This window comes from Glandiceps talaboti, chromosome 12 (genome assembly GCF_964340395.1).
Source record: "Glandiceps talaboti chromosome 12, keGlaTala1.1, whole genome shotgun sequence".
NCBI lineage: Eukaryota > Metazoa > Hemichordata > Enteropneusta > Spengelidae > Glandiceps > Glandiceps talaboti.
In genome coordinates this window covers 9,417,144-9,432,863 of record NC_135560.1, presented here as the reverse complement: position 1 = coordinate 9,432,863, position 15,720 = coordinate 9,417,144, and the positions used below count along the sequence as shown (strand labels likewise).

The window sequence follows — 15,720 nt, the reverse complement described above, 5'->3', positions numbered from 1 at the left end:
ATACCACGGTTCTCTACGAAATTTAATATTATGTATCAGCCTACTATTACAGGAGTACATTTCATACGAGGTGTAACCTAAGACTGCCACATCTATCAAAAGACTCTCATAAAAAAAGACCACTATTCTTGTTGAAATCTTTCCATGGATGTTCAACATGATTTGTATCCTATTCAACGACTGTCGACTTTTTATGATCAAAATTTTAGCATTTTTGGTCCACTATTAATACCTCTTAAAAAAGAGTATAGTTAATCAAAGTGGAAGGTCATCCGTTAAACCGGCATAGTTTATACCAGACCTTTTCCTCCCTGATGCAAGGCACCCTACAGTGATTGAATGATGTGTGGAAGGTTTGTGTGACATGGCATACATAATTAATTAATTACATGACTACAACAGAATTTTGGAATACAGAGTACCTTGTAAGTTGTAGATGTATACAATTCAGAAGAAAACATAGAACATGGTATTGCCTCTGTACAACACGACATTGTTTAATAATTAATTTACAGCAAATTTTTCCAAAATTTTCAAATTGGCAATTTCATCATGAAAGCTGACACGTTAATTAAACATGGCAAAAATAGACTTTTCAACTGCAGTGTGCCCTCTATAGCGTATTGTGTGTGAATTAGGGGTGACCAGTTGTGATTTGTATTGCAGCCATGTATAATTAAACAATGTATTGAAGGATTGTATGTGTTCTAGATAGTAGATGTGAATTCAGCTAACTACAGTTCCATCACATTAGCACAAGTCGTGTGTAGTCTGGTGAAGGGGCGAGATCAATAGTTCAATGTAGGATAAAAAATTAAAATCTTTTATTTAGGCATCAGATCACCCCTTTTCACTCAATCGACCAAAATTGATAATGATTGTTACAGACAGCACAATCAATTTTAAATCAGTATGAAGTAAAATGTAGTATGTAGTACAATGAATATTAAGCCCTTGTACCCAACCTGTATTTTAGTGCCATGCATTTACTATAGTGAAAATTCTCTCCCATCCCCTCAAACACACACACACACACACACACACACACACACACACACATACACGCACACACACACACACACACGCACACACACACACACACACACACACACACACACACCCAAACTAAAAGTTTTAGTTTTCTATCCTACATGAATCTTGCCCCTAAACTCCACATTACAGTACAATTGAACACAAGACTAGATACAACAAATGCTATAATATCCTTTGAAGTATCTGCAAATGTTGTCTTTTTTTTTTAAATTCGGACGGTATACCTCAATAGTAAACAAACAAGGCACAATAAAGGTCACTTAAGAATGACAGATAATTAAAAATAAATACATTTGCAAAAAAATCACAAAGTTTGACACATAGAAAGACCATAATCTGATATTTTGATAATTTGGCAGAGATCACTGATAAAGGTATAATTATGAAAGTAAACAAACTTACTGGGCTGCAATCTGCTATCCCGTTTGTTAGTGGACATTGTATTATCCGTGTGAGATATCACTGTATCGGCAGCATCGTGATATTCTTCTTCACTGCCATTACTACTCTCCTTACTGCTATCATCGACATCATCTTCTGAACTGCTGGAACTCATGCTAAAAACAGGAAGACATAAAAAAAATATGAAAATTCTTGTCTATCACATCATACATATTATATCCGGTAATCTAATATTAAAGTACTGGGTGCTTTCCTAAAGGGTGTTAAGTAATATAATCTACCTGAGACATCCAGGTTATCTATATTTTGTTTCCATCCTTCTAACCCCCCCCCCCCCCCATCACATATCAAATTTAAAAAATATGAAAATTATTGTCTTTCACATCATACTTATATCTGCCATTCCAATATTAAAGTGCTCAGTGTTCCCATAAAGGGTGTTAAGTAGATGAAGTCTACCTGAGACACCCAAGGTATCTATTTTGGCCATCGTCGTCCCCCCCCCCCCCCCATTAAATTGTGGACTAGATATACACTGAAGTGTATGCAAGTTTTACTACATATCCCCCCCCCCACCCGTTACTAGGGTTCCCTGTCCAAATCAAAGTACAAAATATGCAAATATACGCAAATAAATAAGATTTCATGCTCCCAAACCCGCAATAGAACCCAAGAATTCTGTTTACCATAGAAATACTTTAAACCTGGAAATTTTCACTACAGATCGCTTGTTTTGCTGGACAACAAATGCAAAAATAGGCAGTAGACTATTAAAATGCCTTCTTGCACATGAACACGATGTACTAGTCTGGTAATTACTAAAATCAGTCTTCAGGAACTGACTAGTTGAAGACTGTAAAATCGCAAAATTTCCTAGTGGCGAAAATATCTAGGTTAATTAACAGTAAGTCACATATTATATAAAAGATACAGCATAGAGTATTAACTTTTAGTTTGGTTATATTTGTTATAATGAATATCTACTTAAATCATATGACCTGCTTATAGTATTCACCCTATGTACTAGCTACAAACATAATGCACACTCATCATTCCAACAAAATGTATCTATTACTAAAAGATGAAATTTTCTGTATCTAAAATTCTGTACTATAATTCGTATAATAATTTCTATTGGCAGACAGGTATGTTGATAATTAATAAGGATTCAATATGCTAATGTCGTTAAAATAATAATGATTTTCATACAAAACAAAAATAGGGGGAAAAAACGCTAAAATGAAGACTATATCGATGAGGTCCCGTCAAGTGAAAGATGATTCAATATTGAAATAACACTAGAGACAGATATTAGGCCCAGCTGCCTGGGGGATGCTATATGACATGTGACGGCCATGTACTAAACTGGGAAATGTCAGTCTGGAAAAAAAAGAGACATGCCACCTGAAGTCACATCTGTAAACTGTAAGGTTATTGAATATAATACTCTACAGCTGGCCTACCTGGTGAACTGTTCTGACGCTAAAAATATTTTGAGAGTGAAAATTGTAGGTATCTATCATTTAAGTCACAGCCTAGGACACATCAGATACAGAGACCTCACTTCAACGAATTCAGTTTCACTGAAGCATACAGCTCACGGTTCTGACTCACTACCTATTTAGTCATTCACAGCCATGCATATTTCCAATGTTGTCGGAATTTTAAAACATACAGGCACAAACTGAGAGGCTAGTAAAATACTGATGGTGGCAAGCATGTTCATTAGTAGATTTTCTACTCTCTTTATATCACACAAATCATGTTGTTTGTTCAGCTGATTGATTCATTTGGTTCTAAAAATATATTATACACATAAGTAGCATGAGCTTATTTCAAACAAAAGAAACCTTTTTTGCCACCAGAGAGGGTGCTGTTCATGCTACTGCACCACAGCTGTTCAACACAAAAGGGTTGATGACACTTCACACTTGACTAAAATCTTGATATTAGGTTTCAGAAAGAGTAATGCCCTATTACACTCATCTGACTTTACTTCACTATATGCATGCATATTGCAGTCATTTCTTTTTGGGGTGTTTATAAACAAGAGTTTGATTCTAAAATGCAAAAACCTCATGCCAGAAGACAATCATAATGTTATAGAAGACATGCATTAGCATTAACGTTATACTGGAATGTGGATTTATTAATTATTTTCATGTGAGTAAAACCTTGTAAATTCAGCTTGTGCCATTTTAAAGTAAATGTCACTTTCAAATTTCAACACAAATTTGTCATGAAAACATTGTGTATCAAACCTGACAGAGGGCAGTATATCCTAGTAGTAGGCCAGCACAAACTTGTATTCCTATGATCTTAATACCAAATACTTAATTTTAAATGACTGCACAATAAAGATTTCAAAAAAAAGAAACACTGTAAAAATTTTGATGTCTTTTGAAAGTTACGGTAAGAATTGAGTACAAAAACAGTTTGAATTGCCTCGTGGTTGTGAAAATAACTTGTTACTTTTGTAAAACGGAAGAAATTATATGAATAAATAATTAAATTGTATTTCTCAGTTGAGTAACAGATATGACTATGAAGTAAAACCAAACAAATTGAGAATTTTTATGTAAGAAGTGGCATCGGTTGAGGTAACCTAGAAGGGGAGTGGGTGCTAAATTCATGCTTCAACCCAACTCGGTTGAGGTACAAAATGTAGCACAATACTATTCATGTTTATCTAACATAAAGTCTTGTGATTTTGTTTTATTGTTTAGTGTATTATTTGTTGTTGCTTTTTGGTTGTTATTTTTATGAGGTATGTGAACTACCAATGTGGAACCATAAACATTGAAATCAGGCCTATAGTGTAACAACACAGTTTTATCTTACCTAAACAGAGAAAACTGGAATTTTTTTAATTTTGTAATATCTAATTTTTTTATATCTAAAAAGAAAGAGAAACCCTCATTATCTGCCACTCATAAATATGAGAGAGAGAGAGAGAGAGAGAGAGAGAGAGATTGAGAGAGAGACAGAGACAGAGACAGAGACAGAGACTGAGACAGAGACAGAGACAGAGTGAGAGAGTGAGAGAGAGAGAGACAGAGTGAGTGAGTGAGTGAGTGAGAGAGAGAGAGACAGACAGAGACAGAGACAGAGTGAGAGACAGAGACAGAGTAAGTGAGTGAGAGTGAGAGAGAGAGAGAGAGAGAGCGAGAGAGAGAGAGAGAGAGAGAGAGAGAGAGAGAGAGAGAGAGAGAGAGAGAGAGAGAGAGAGAGAGAGAGAAGAGAGAGCGAGAGAGAGCGCCTTACCGTCTGTCAGATGTAAACAATGTATCCTCTTCTTCGTAACTCTTCTTCCGTGTTTTCACAACTTTTTCTGAGACAGGACACCAACTGTGTCTCCTGGGTTTCTTCTTCTTTGGGGAAGCAGGAATGGGTGCCCCCCAGCCATGATTATCTCGGTCTCTGTTGGTATTTCTACTACTGCTATGTTTACGGTTATCAAGACTACTTAGTGTATCCTTAGCTTCATCAGCTGTATAGTCTGTACAACTGCTATCTACCGTCACGTCGTTGACATAAATGCGTATTTGGGAATCAGAATGGGCAGTGTTAGCGTTTGTTGCATCTTCCCTCTCTCCTTGGCTCAGATTACATGGTGATGAGTCATCATCGTCGTCACTGTACTGCGATACGGTAACCATGGAGTTGGCAGGTTGAATATCTTATGAAAAACAGACAAGTTTTTTTTTTGTAATTTCAAATATATTCAAAACACAGAGTTGGTTGTAAGTAACAAATCTGGGAATGTTTTTCATAAAGCATGTCACCTATATGGCATTGAAGGGCACAGAGTGAGTTTATACAATTTTGGGCATAATTTTTGGTGTATATATTCTAAGGGTACTTGCAAATTACATCGGTTCCCCAAATCATATAAACTCAGTGTGTGTCCCTTTAAACATGAAACATGTCTACAAACATTAAACGTGACAGAATTCAATTCCCATAACCCCTCTCACCACAATTGGTTGACCTTTACATAAATGGTCATAACCCATGCCAAATTCATATTGATGTGTTAGAACCTTGAAAGGTAGTTATCATTTGTACACCCTCTCATCAACGAAGAAAGTGAGACTTAAATTGGATCAATTTTCATTATTGGCTTGTTAACTGTTATGTTCTGATAATGATAGGTCTTGGTGCTCTTTTCAAAATGTGATGAATTCGAAAAAATAACAGGACTGACAACAGTCCATACTAAACAAAATAGCAAACTACTCTGGAAATCGCAGGCTCTGTTTACTAAGATAGTCACAAACTAAAAACTAAAAACTAGATAACAGAGATGCTTCTGTTGTGTGAATCTAATCACTCTGTGATCAAGTTAGTGTAAACATTGGAAGTCCCCGAAAATGTACATTGTAAGATCACGAATGTCACCAGAAACACCACCTTATTGTGAGTACAATTGCAAACGTCCATTCAATAGCTTATATCAACATGTTGCAACAATAGTTTTAGTTTGTGTCTATCGTGGCAAACTGAGACCTGGACTGCCACAGTGGTATAACACACATGGCATAGGTACAGAAGAATTCAATAAAGCTTGAATTACGACCACATACTGTAGTTCAGAATTCCCACAGAAGTGAGTCAATTATAATACAAACATATCAGAAACATATCAGCAGAGTTTTCACAATAAACTTGTAAAACTAATAACCACACTTTACAAACTCATTGGTAAAAAATTTCAACATTTCACAACATAAAATACAAACACAGACACAATCTGGTAAAATTCAGTATTTTGTCAGTTTTGTTGACATTTTTTGACCCAAAACGCACATCTCTGATACGATCATTTTCATTTGAACAATTTCCCAACTAGCCACCCAAAGTAACATGACCACCAAATATCAAAGCAATCAGTCCAGCAGTTGTTGACTTTAAGTTGTTTACACAGACACACACACACACACACACACACACACACACACACACACACACACACACACACTTAGCAATGCCTATAGCACAACTGAACAACAACAACAACAACAACAACAACAACAACAACAACAACAAAGCAGCAATATAATATATTCTACATGAATAAATAAATATGACTAATTCTGTAAATAAATATTAAATTTTACAAAATTTATGTCATGATGTCATTTTGACTGGTGAGCTTTCTACTAGTTGGTAGACAAAATTGTACTAAAAGCTTTTGAGTACTTGGAATAACATATATGGACATTTCAATAAAAAAAAACCACAAAGTTACAGATTCTACCCCTTAAAGCTGCATTAGTTGCAACTGGACCATTTTTTCAAACTGTTTTGTTAGATATAATGACTTAATCATAATATTGTATATCCTAAACAGTATTGAATCACATTTTGGTAAATGTACTTGTGTATCACAGTACACATCATGGTACAATGAATCCAATCAAATTGATTTTGGGGTCTCCACCCTAAAACCACCGCCCTCAATGTGATCACGATTTCAACCTGTTGTTGTACCTCTAATTAGAACATGTACAAAATCTAATTATTTATATTTCAACAATTTTGAAGTGAACATTTGTTGGTTGTCAGATTGAAAATGTAATGTTCCAGTTACAGCTAGTGTGGCTTTAATAACCCCCCACTCCCCCACCCCCACCCCATCACCCCTTATAAACCATCTACTGTTATACTTACTTGTGCCTCCAAATGGATCAATATCTAGACTGTCTGCCAGAGAGGGACAGGAGGTACTAAGTCGGGAAAGGCTTTCCTTCCGTAGATCCTTTCAAACGAGAAACAAATAACAGGAAGATTAGCGATGAGATCATTGAAAGTATTAATTTCTGATGAAACAGGAAAAGTGGTGTTATTGTGACTTTTACTTTAAATGAAATCAATAAAAATTGGCAGCATGTGAACACTTCGATTAAACATTTAAGGTGTGAAATTTCACCCTTTAAAGGCCGAATTACAAAGAGTTGATAGCCCTTACATTTGTAAAGGGTCAATACCCCCAAAATACTGCTTTATAAATCAACAAGTTTTCGAAGTCTAAAATGACAAATACAGAAGATGAAACTGGTTCCCCAGCTAGCGCAATGTCATATTCCAACCTGAAATACAGAGTACATCTGGTACTGTGCAGCCATTCAACTCCGTACAACAACAACAACAACAACAACTACTACTACTACTTGAACTATGCACAATTGTGGGGTTGTGTAACAGAGCTCAATCACAGGGCATTGACATACACCTACACTAATACAACAACAAAGAAAGTCAGCTGATAAAAACAAATAAAAAATTGCTAAATATTACAACCACAATGACTAGGGTATTGGGCTTGACAATGTTGTTTTGTCAACATAAACGACAGCCTGTGACAGTGCCTGAAAATGGCAATTTTGGGAGATGCTGCTGCAATTCCGATAGATAGTAGAGACTGATACAAAACATACACATACATTTGCATACCCTACAGCTTCCATATATTGAGTGATGAATTTGAACGATGGACAGGTGGTAATGAATACATCCATATTTCAAAAAATAAATCGACATACTACCTTCCCATGATGAATTGAAAAGGTAACACACAAATATACACTCAATATTTGGAGTCCACAGCTCAGAGTGACGTTTGTTCAATGCTGTATTGCATAGATGACATTACAAATAAAACCACTAGGTTTGTAGACCGAGACTCAACTATTTTCTGTTCTTTCTGCAGACTGGTTTTCCTATACCGTTTTCAAATCCAAACAATGTCAAACTCATTCTCCGAGGAATGAAGGAATCTCTTGGCAACTGCACACAGCATGTATCTAATATCAATCAATCACATCGGCACCTGCAAATACTGGTCATACGAATGACAACTGCTTGAGATACTTTCCCTGAAGTGTACACTTCCAACAATCCACAGTATATATTCAAAAGCCCTTCCTCTATATAACATACACTCATACAATTGACCTTCTATCCTATGACAGTTACATAATGCTTGAAACGTGTACACACATACTTACTGGTATGTAAAAATAATACCAACGTTGAAAGTCAAAACTGATGGCTACGCAGACACACATTGTTGACAGACACCTGTATCACTTCTCTTCATATTATACAAAGTGTGCATATATGAAAAGGCAGTCTTGTGGACTCCACAGCAAACAGTTTACTGACCACACTAAATTTCGCGTTGGCTCATGTAACTCAATCCTCTCCTTTGGTTTGCTATTTTTAACTCCCAGCTCTGTTTGTTAATTTGCTGTTTCCTATAGCTTTCACTACACTGTCTGACTTTCATTCCGGATCTCTGATCTTGAGATAAAGCTTTCAGCTCCTCGGGTTGACTGTGGTTGAAATCACAGCCGAGTGGTTGAAATCACAGCCGTTAAATTGACCAGGAGTTCAATCATTATGTGTTTTTAATGGGATACACTCACTGTGTGGTATGCTAGTCAGAGTCGCATTGATTGCATTCATGCACTCAATGATTTTCCGATAAATTGAAAAAACACAACTAAGCATAAAAGTTTATCTTTCTCTGTGACCTTTTTGACTTTTTTATGACTATTTTTGAGAGTAAAGAATCTACAACCATCAACACATCTGTGTACGACATAAACCTTCTGGATATTGGAGTTTAATCTCTTTTCACAATGTAGAACTGGATATACAAATTACAATATTACCAGCTCGACAGAGAGGCTTACAAGAGCCTCTCTTTCAACCTGAAAATAACTGCTGTTTTAGTTACAGCAAATTTTTGTAGTTTTATCATATCATGCTTAGCTATGTTGGCTTATTAAAATTGCAAACATTTTCAAAAAACTTCGCGAAAGAGAACCCCTTTTAGTGTATACTTGATACAGAATATTAAAAGTAATGGTAACTGTGTTTAAATTATTTTTCATATTCTTCAAAATGCAAATGCTAAAATTTTACTAATAATTCATAAAGGAAACTTCAAATATGTCTCTTTTGTGCGTTTCAATAAAAAGCGGTCTTCCTACAAAAATTTTGGGGTGAATCACATTGTCAAACTTGTTTTTATTATCTAGTGAAATAAATTTCATTCAAATCATTCCTCCATTATGAAAGTGTAATCTGATAGTCAAGTTTCTGCATAGTCAGATAACACAGTATCTTTTACAACAGCAGTCTCCATAGGTAAACATTTCACTTCCAGTATATAATGTTTGTTGTTTCTTACCTCCACTAAGAGTAACGTCTGACGGTGTTCCCTTTTCTTCTGGATCCCTTCACTTAAATCATGTAGCCGACGTAAACTTTCCTCTGTGCATTGATAAAAAGAAGGAGGGAGGGAAAATTAGCCAGTCAGCCATGCAAGCAACAAACCCCCTTGACATGTTATGCTCTGATAGTGACTAATATTAATTATATTTGTTCAATTTAACATTCCATGCAGTTTGGAACCCACAAGTAGAAATGTCACCTGTTCACTACTTGGTGAGACACAAGGTAAACATTTCAAGTTTCACTCATAATGTTTCTCTTGAAGGTAGCAGGCCTTGTTCTACTCAAGAGCTCTTTAAAAAGCTGATGTCTTGAAATTTCAAGTGGCAAGAAATAATTAATTGGCTTAGCATTATTTCCTATCCAAAGTTCCCAACTTGTAAGTAGTATGTAGTTCGTATGCAGTAAATTCTATGTTCACCTGAAGAGCCACAAAATAATGACAGAGTGCAGGACATTTACGTATAAGGATGTAACTGTATAACTAAATTAAATGTTTCCAGTAAACCAATACTTTATATGTCCCTTCTCAGTTCAGTAACTTGTAAACACCGACTGTTCTAATTTTGTTTTATCCCTGAATGACTTGTACAGGAAGGAACTTATGTCATGTGTTTGGGTGTGTGTACTGCATCTGATTAATATCCTACATGAAAAGACCATAAATGGCTAGTACATATAAACACTGTTATGTGTCATTAATTTAATTTTGATAAGTCATAATAGTCATGCTGGAACAACACATCAAAATTAGCCAAGAATCTGTGCAGATGGGGGTTTTGAATACGTCATGGGACAACACATCAAAATTAGCCCAGAATCGGTGTGGATGGGGGTTTTGAATACGTCATGGGAAAATCAATATTCAAAATCACCAATAGCCTGGACTTTAGGCTACATCAAAAATAAAAACACATCTGATATTTCTAACATTGCACTTAACCATACATACATACATACATACATGTATGCACACACACACACACACACACACACACACACACACACACACACACACACACACACACACACACACACACACACACACACATACACATAAATACATACATATACATACATGCATGCATGCATACATACATACATACATACATACATACATACATACATACATACATACATACATACATATATACATGACAGACACAGAGACAGACAGATAGATAGACACACACTCACTCACGTGTGTGTGTGTGTGTGTGTGTGTGTGTGTGTGTGTGTGTGTGTGTGCTCACACATATATACATAGTCCTCAGCCAAATAAAAACAAAAATATTCAGAAATAGCATCTGATGTGAGAATATTAATATGAAAGTGAATCTAGGACTCACCTAAAACAAGACTGTTATCTAATGGATCTGTCACACTAATTGTAGGGATAGTGTGTCCGGAATGATGGACTTGATCCTGTTCACTTCCATTATTAATGTGTCTGGATTGCAACGATGGCGATATACTTCTATTGCCTTCCTGGTTGTAAACTTCTCGTGAGTTTTCGAGCTCTTCAGTGATCTCGTTCTCATCCTCATCAACTGCATCAAAGAAACAAACATGACTTTCATTAACATTTCTCAAGTTTTGCTTAACTACACCGAAGAATAGACCTTCATTTGTTTTAATTTTTTCAGAGACAGAAATCAAATATTTAAAATAGCAAGTAATTCATTGGTGTTGGTGCTACACAATGCTGTCAGTGTATTAAAGTGACAATAGTCTAGTAACTATACTTGTATTGTTTTATATAATCTCTCTCTCTCTCTCTCTCTCTCCATGTATAGTCAAATGGACAAATTTTATTGGTTAAATCTCCTGCTGGGGAAAGGATGAACAGTGCATGTCAGTAGTAATCCATCACACACTGACAGGTGGTTGTAATTAGTTACTTTGTTCAGTTTACTACAAACTCAGCCTCCAGTTAGAAAGTAAGTCACATGTGTATCATGTTTATCAGTGGTAAGAATGGAATGCCATGCTAAAGAAAGCCATTTGACTATATGGTGAAGAGAGATTAGAGAAAACGAGGCGACATGTATAGCTTCTAGACTAACGTGTCAGCAATGTGTTCATTGCCACTGTACTCTTAGACATCCTGACTAATATTACCACTTCAAGTATCTGTACCTAATTCCCTACATGTTTATTTTTTTTTGTTCATCATATATATTGGTTTGTAACATGTAGTTGAGAACATAGGGACTAGTAATTTTGCTTTTATGGGTGGATATATAGAATATAACCATACGAACATGAAATGTTACTACTTTTACTCCATCTTGCTTCTATGGGTAGATACAAAAAAATACCATTACGAATTATGTTTCCAGTATATATTGAGAAGATTTTCTTAAAACAGTGTGTATTCACATGATATTATATCCTTCCCTTTTGATATTTAAGGAGGATTAACCCGTACCCCTTAAATTCTAAAACCCTTAAGGGCAGCATGATATTGACTTTCTAGAAGCCAAAGCCTTTTAGGATTAAGGTTTGTTGAAAACAAGCGACCTATCGGTCAGAATAGCTCCGCTGTTTTTTTTTAAATTTTATTTTTTATTTTGGTGACATGTAGAAGTGGTTCAGTTCTTCAGCTCTTCACTATGCAGTTTTGTTTTAGCGATGCAATAAAGTGGTTAGTGGTTTCATATGATGTCTCACTATAAAACACATTTTACACAGAAGTTGGTAATGTATTGTACTTTTATACCATAGTCACCATTTTATAACAAAAATCTACTGTTATGAAAAATTGCACAAAATCTCAGAAAAAAAATGACTGGGAAATGCACACAAGAAAAAGAAAAAAAAGAGAAGATTTTGAGGTTGGCTATAAATAATTCCAGTGTCTTACAGCTTTAACCCTGGAAAATTTTAATGATGAATGAAATAAACTAGGGATCTAAAATAATTTTGAGGCAATTTGAATTTCAATTTTCTAACAAATTTACCAAGTCAACAACATTCAACTTGTACTAGTTGTAGTAGATATATATATAGGGAAGAAATGTATTAATCGCCATCTTAGTTTCCGTACGGCGACAATCCCCAAGTACCCGAAAGAGAGTCATTCTAAGCCAACAGGGTTCGACACTGGAGTAAAAAAGTCACTATCCCACAGGACTAGTAAAATTGATAACGTAGTAGTCCTGCAAAACATTTGGTGGTCCTATCTTTAAGTGCTTTCGCTTCTTCACTTAGGCTCTTCATCTCTCTTAGTTTTTGCTCTACTTCTAATTCACTTTTCCAAACCCCATATTTATTTCAAACCGTGTGTTGTAATTGAACTGTCTATTTCTTTGTAGTTGTTTGTGCATCATCAACTCCTTACTGTAATTTTATTCTTTTTTATGTTTTGGAGCTTCTTCTCTTTTTTTGTTGCTTTCTGTGAGTAGTTTGTCTTAATTGGGGGGGGGGGGGGGAGTAATAAGATGTTATGTGGTCTTATTTCTAGCTTAAATACTACATAACATTTCTGGTACACATTGATCTAACTATTGCATTTTTAAAAGACAAAAAATTACCTTCCCATGGAGCAAGTCTTTATAGTGTTGTCCTTAGTGCATATTAGAATGTATTTACAACATAAAAATAAATAAATTTGAAGGTTACCAGCAGTTACAGCAAAATTTTGTTACTAATTACATGTACAAGTCACTTCGTCTATTTTCGTGTCTATGTACTTCCGGGTTGACATAAACGTTAAACGTGATACAGTCGGCCCTATAATTACTAAGAAATGACAAAACCGTTCGCAAAATAAAGTTCAGGATTTTAATTTTTCAAACTGAATATCAATATCCACAACACATTCAATAACTGGTTTCGCGTATTTAGAAATGTGCCCCAAAACATGAACACGGAACACGGAACACGGAATCATGTCAGTGTTAGTACACTGTTACTAAGTTAGCAGTTTCATTGTAGGCTGTAAGTTGTACCGGTAAAAAAACGATCATCACATCATGTAGGAAGTACAAAAACATAGAACACGTTGTTTTCTTGCTGAATAAACTCACTGAAATAACAACACGGTCAAATTGCGTCTTCGATTTTGACAGCCACCATTGTTATGATTGAGCTTCACTTACATCCAATTTGTACAGCGTTTTTACAAAGGGAGCTCGTCAATAACCTACCGAATAATTAACTCAGAAACATAGTTTAAATACTAACTGATCTAAAAATTACTGTTCAGAAAGACTACGCATCCGTACATAAATACGAATTCATGCGACAAAGATTTCAACTTTACTATTTACTTGTTACAGTGTAGAGGCCAGCCTTACCCTTATTATACACATATCATCGTACAACTAATTTTATTGGCTATAATATTAGCTACATTTGAAAGGTCTCACTTGATTGGCTCATCCTTCGCTATTCCCGTTTTCAAGAGACACCCCGCCAGAATAAAGTGCCACGTAGTACAGCAATGGCGCGAGATCGCCTGTTGGGCGACTTTCCCACCGGGTGTGCTTTTCGAAAACTACACAACACATGCTTTTATGACACGGAATCATAGAAAATCTACCCCGTTTCCAAACTAATTCAAGTAATTGTAATTTTATCGCGAATAGACAACCAGAGTTGGTCAAAATAGCAAATTAAAAATCAAATGAATTTTACTATGACCGTGAATTCATCATATAGCCGGTGGTTTGAATTCTGAGCTCCCTAATATACCTATCGAAAAGTCACTATCCCGTCGGATGCATTTTAGTAACCTTTACTGGTCCTAAACAGAAAGTTACTAGACTCGCGGAATAGCGGACCATGTACCAGCGTGTGTATGTCGAACCCTTGCCATACGTTACAGCATAGACCCTCCTGGTTACAGTGGTAACACTCGTTCATGTTCGATTACCTTTCATAAAGAAAACACAACGAAATGGTTGAAGTGATCTTTTTTTTAATTTTTAATTTCTTTTCATCACAACAACAAAATCTGCGGATCAAAAGTGTTGTAAACTAAACCAGAAAGAATTATCGGGCTGGCTAAACTTCCCGATGAACTGGAGTAAGGTCCAAGTCCAAGTAAGCCCCGATAGTACGTGAGAAAATCGTCTCAAACTAGCGATACAACTTTCAAAATATAACTTGACATGTTAGAGTTATACAATTCAAGACGGGTTTTCACTCGAAAACAACAATTCTGTGAATAATGACACTGAACGCAGCGATTTCTCGGACGATGTTACCACTGCACTGTAACGTATGGCTGACAACGACTTGCTTCTGGGTTAGTCCCTAGTGCATCCGGGTACTTGGGATTGTCCTGCATTACCACATCGGCAATTTTGACGCTGTAATTTTGCCACCAATATTGATCGTACAAAAACAAAACTCCATAAATGAACCACAAAGTACTTTCCCTTTCAAAATGTGGTAATTTTAGAAAGAGTATTATCGTTTTTATTGACGACTGACTCTGTCAAAAATCGTTCGATACACTTCAGTTCAGGCATGGAAGACTTCTCACAATGATAATGAGGTGCATATACTGGAATGAACCATTCTGTAGGAGGGGTGGGTGGAGAATTGGATTTGAAGTTTACAACCCTTTTTCGAACAAATATTTGTCATTTGGGCGCACAATGCGTAGAATTATGACTATAGCACATATTACATTGCTTGTTTGACGTCAATAGTGTCTTTTGAAAAGTTACACTTTACCTAAAGTCTCGCGGACTGATTTCCAATATGGCGTCGGTCATAATACTCATTAACATATTCATTTTTTTTTCAAATTTCAAAAAAAAATCATAAAAAATAGAAGAGAAGACGTGCTGACTTGAAATTAACAAATCTAAGTAAGCTACCCCCTGTGCATCAACACACCAGATATCAAAGCAATCTGATTTAAAGTTTATGAGGAGTTGATGAAAATGTCATTTTTGGAAAAAAAATCATAAAAAATTGAAAATAGCACAGATCAACTTGGCATGAACAAATCTGAATAGCCTCCCCCCAGGGAACATGCACACCAAATATCGAAGAATTCCGACT

The 15,720-nt window shown here is 35.8% G+C and overlaps 1 protein-coding gene across 6 annotated transcripts in view; it reads right to left on the bottom strand.

Annotated features, from left to right (window-relative positions):
• The window catches only part of LOC144443220 (rho guanine nucleotide exchange factor 28-like), a 162,639-nt gene that overhangs the window by 53,884 nt on the left and 93,035 nt on the right, over positions 1-15,720 (bottom strand). For 5 of the 6 annotated variants that reach the window (XM_078132631.1, XM_078132629.1, XM_078132630.1 and 2 more), the window contains exons 8-12: positions 11,049-11,249; positions 9,656-9,738; positions 7,129-7,216; positions 4,720-5,134; positions 1,456-1,610 (exon numbers count right to left, since the gene is read on the bottom strand). In XM_078132631.1, coding sequence (XP_077988757.1) covers positions 1,456-1,610; positions 4,720-5,134; positions 7,129-7,216; positions 9,656-9,738; positions 11,049-11,249 — 942 coding nt within the window. Of the gene's footprint in view, positions 1-1,455; positions 1,611-4,719; positions 5,135-7,128; positions 7,217-8,465; positions 8,528-9,655; positions 9,739-11,048; positions 11,250-15,720 lie in introns of those variants that run through there. The other variant, XM_078132635.1, reaches the window with a different exon arrangement.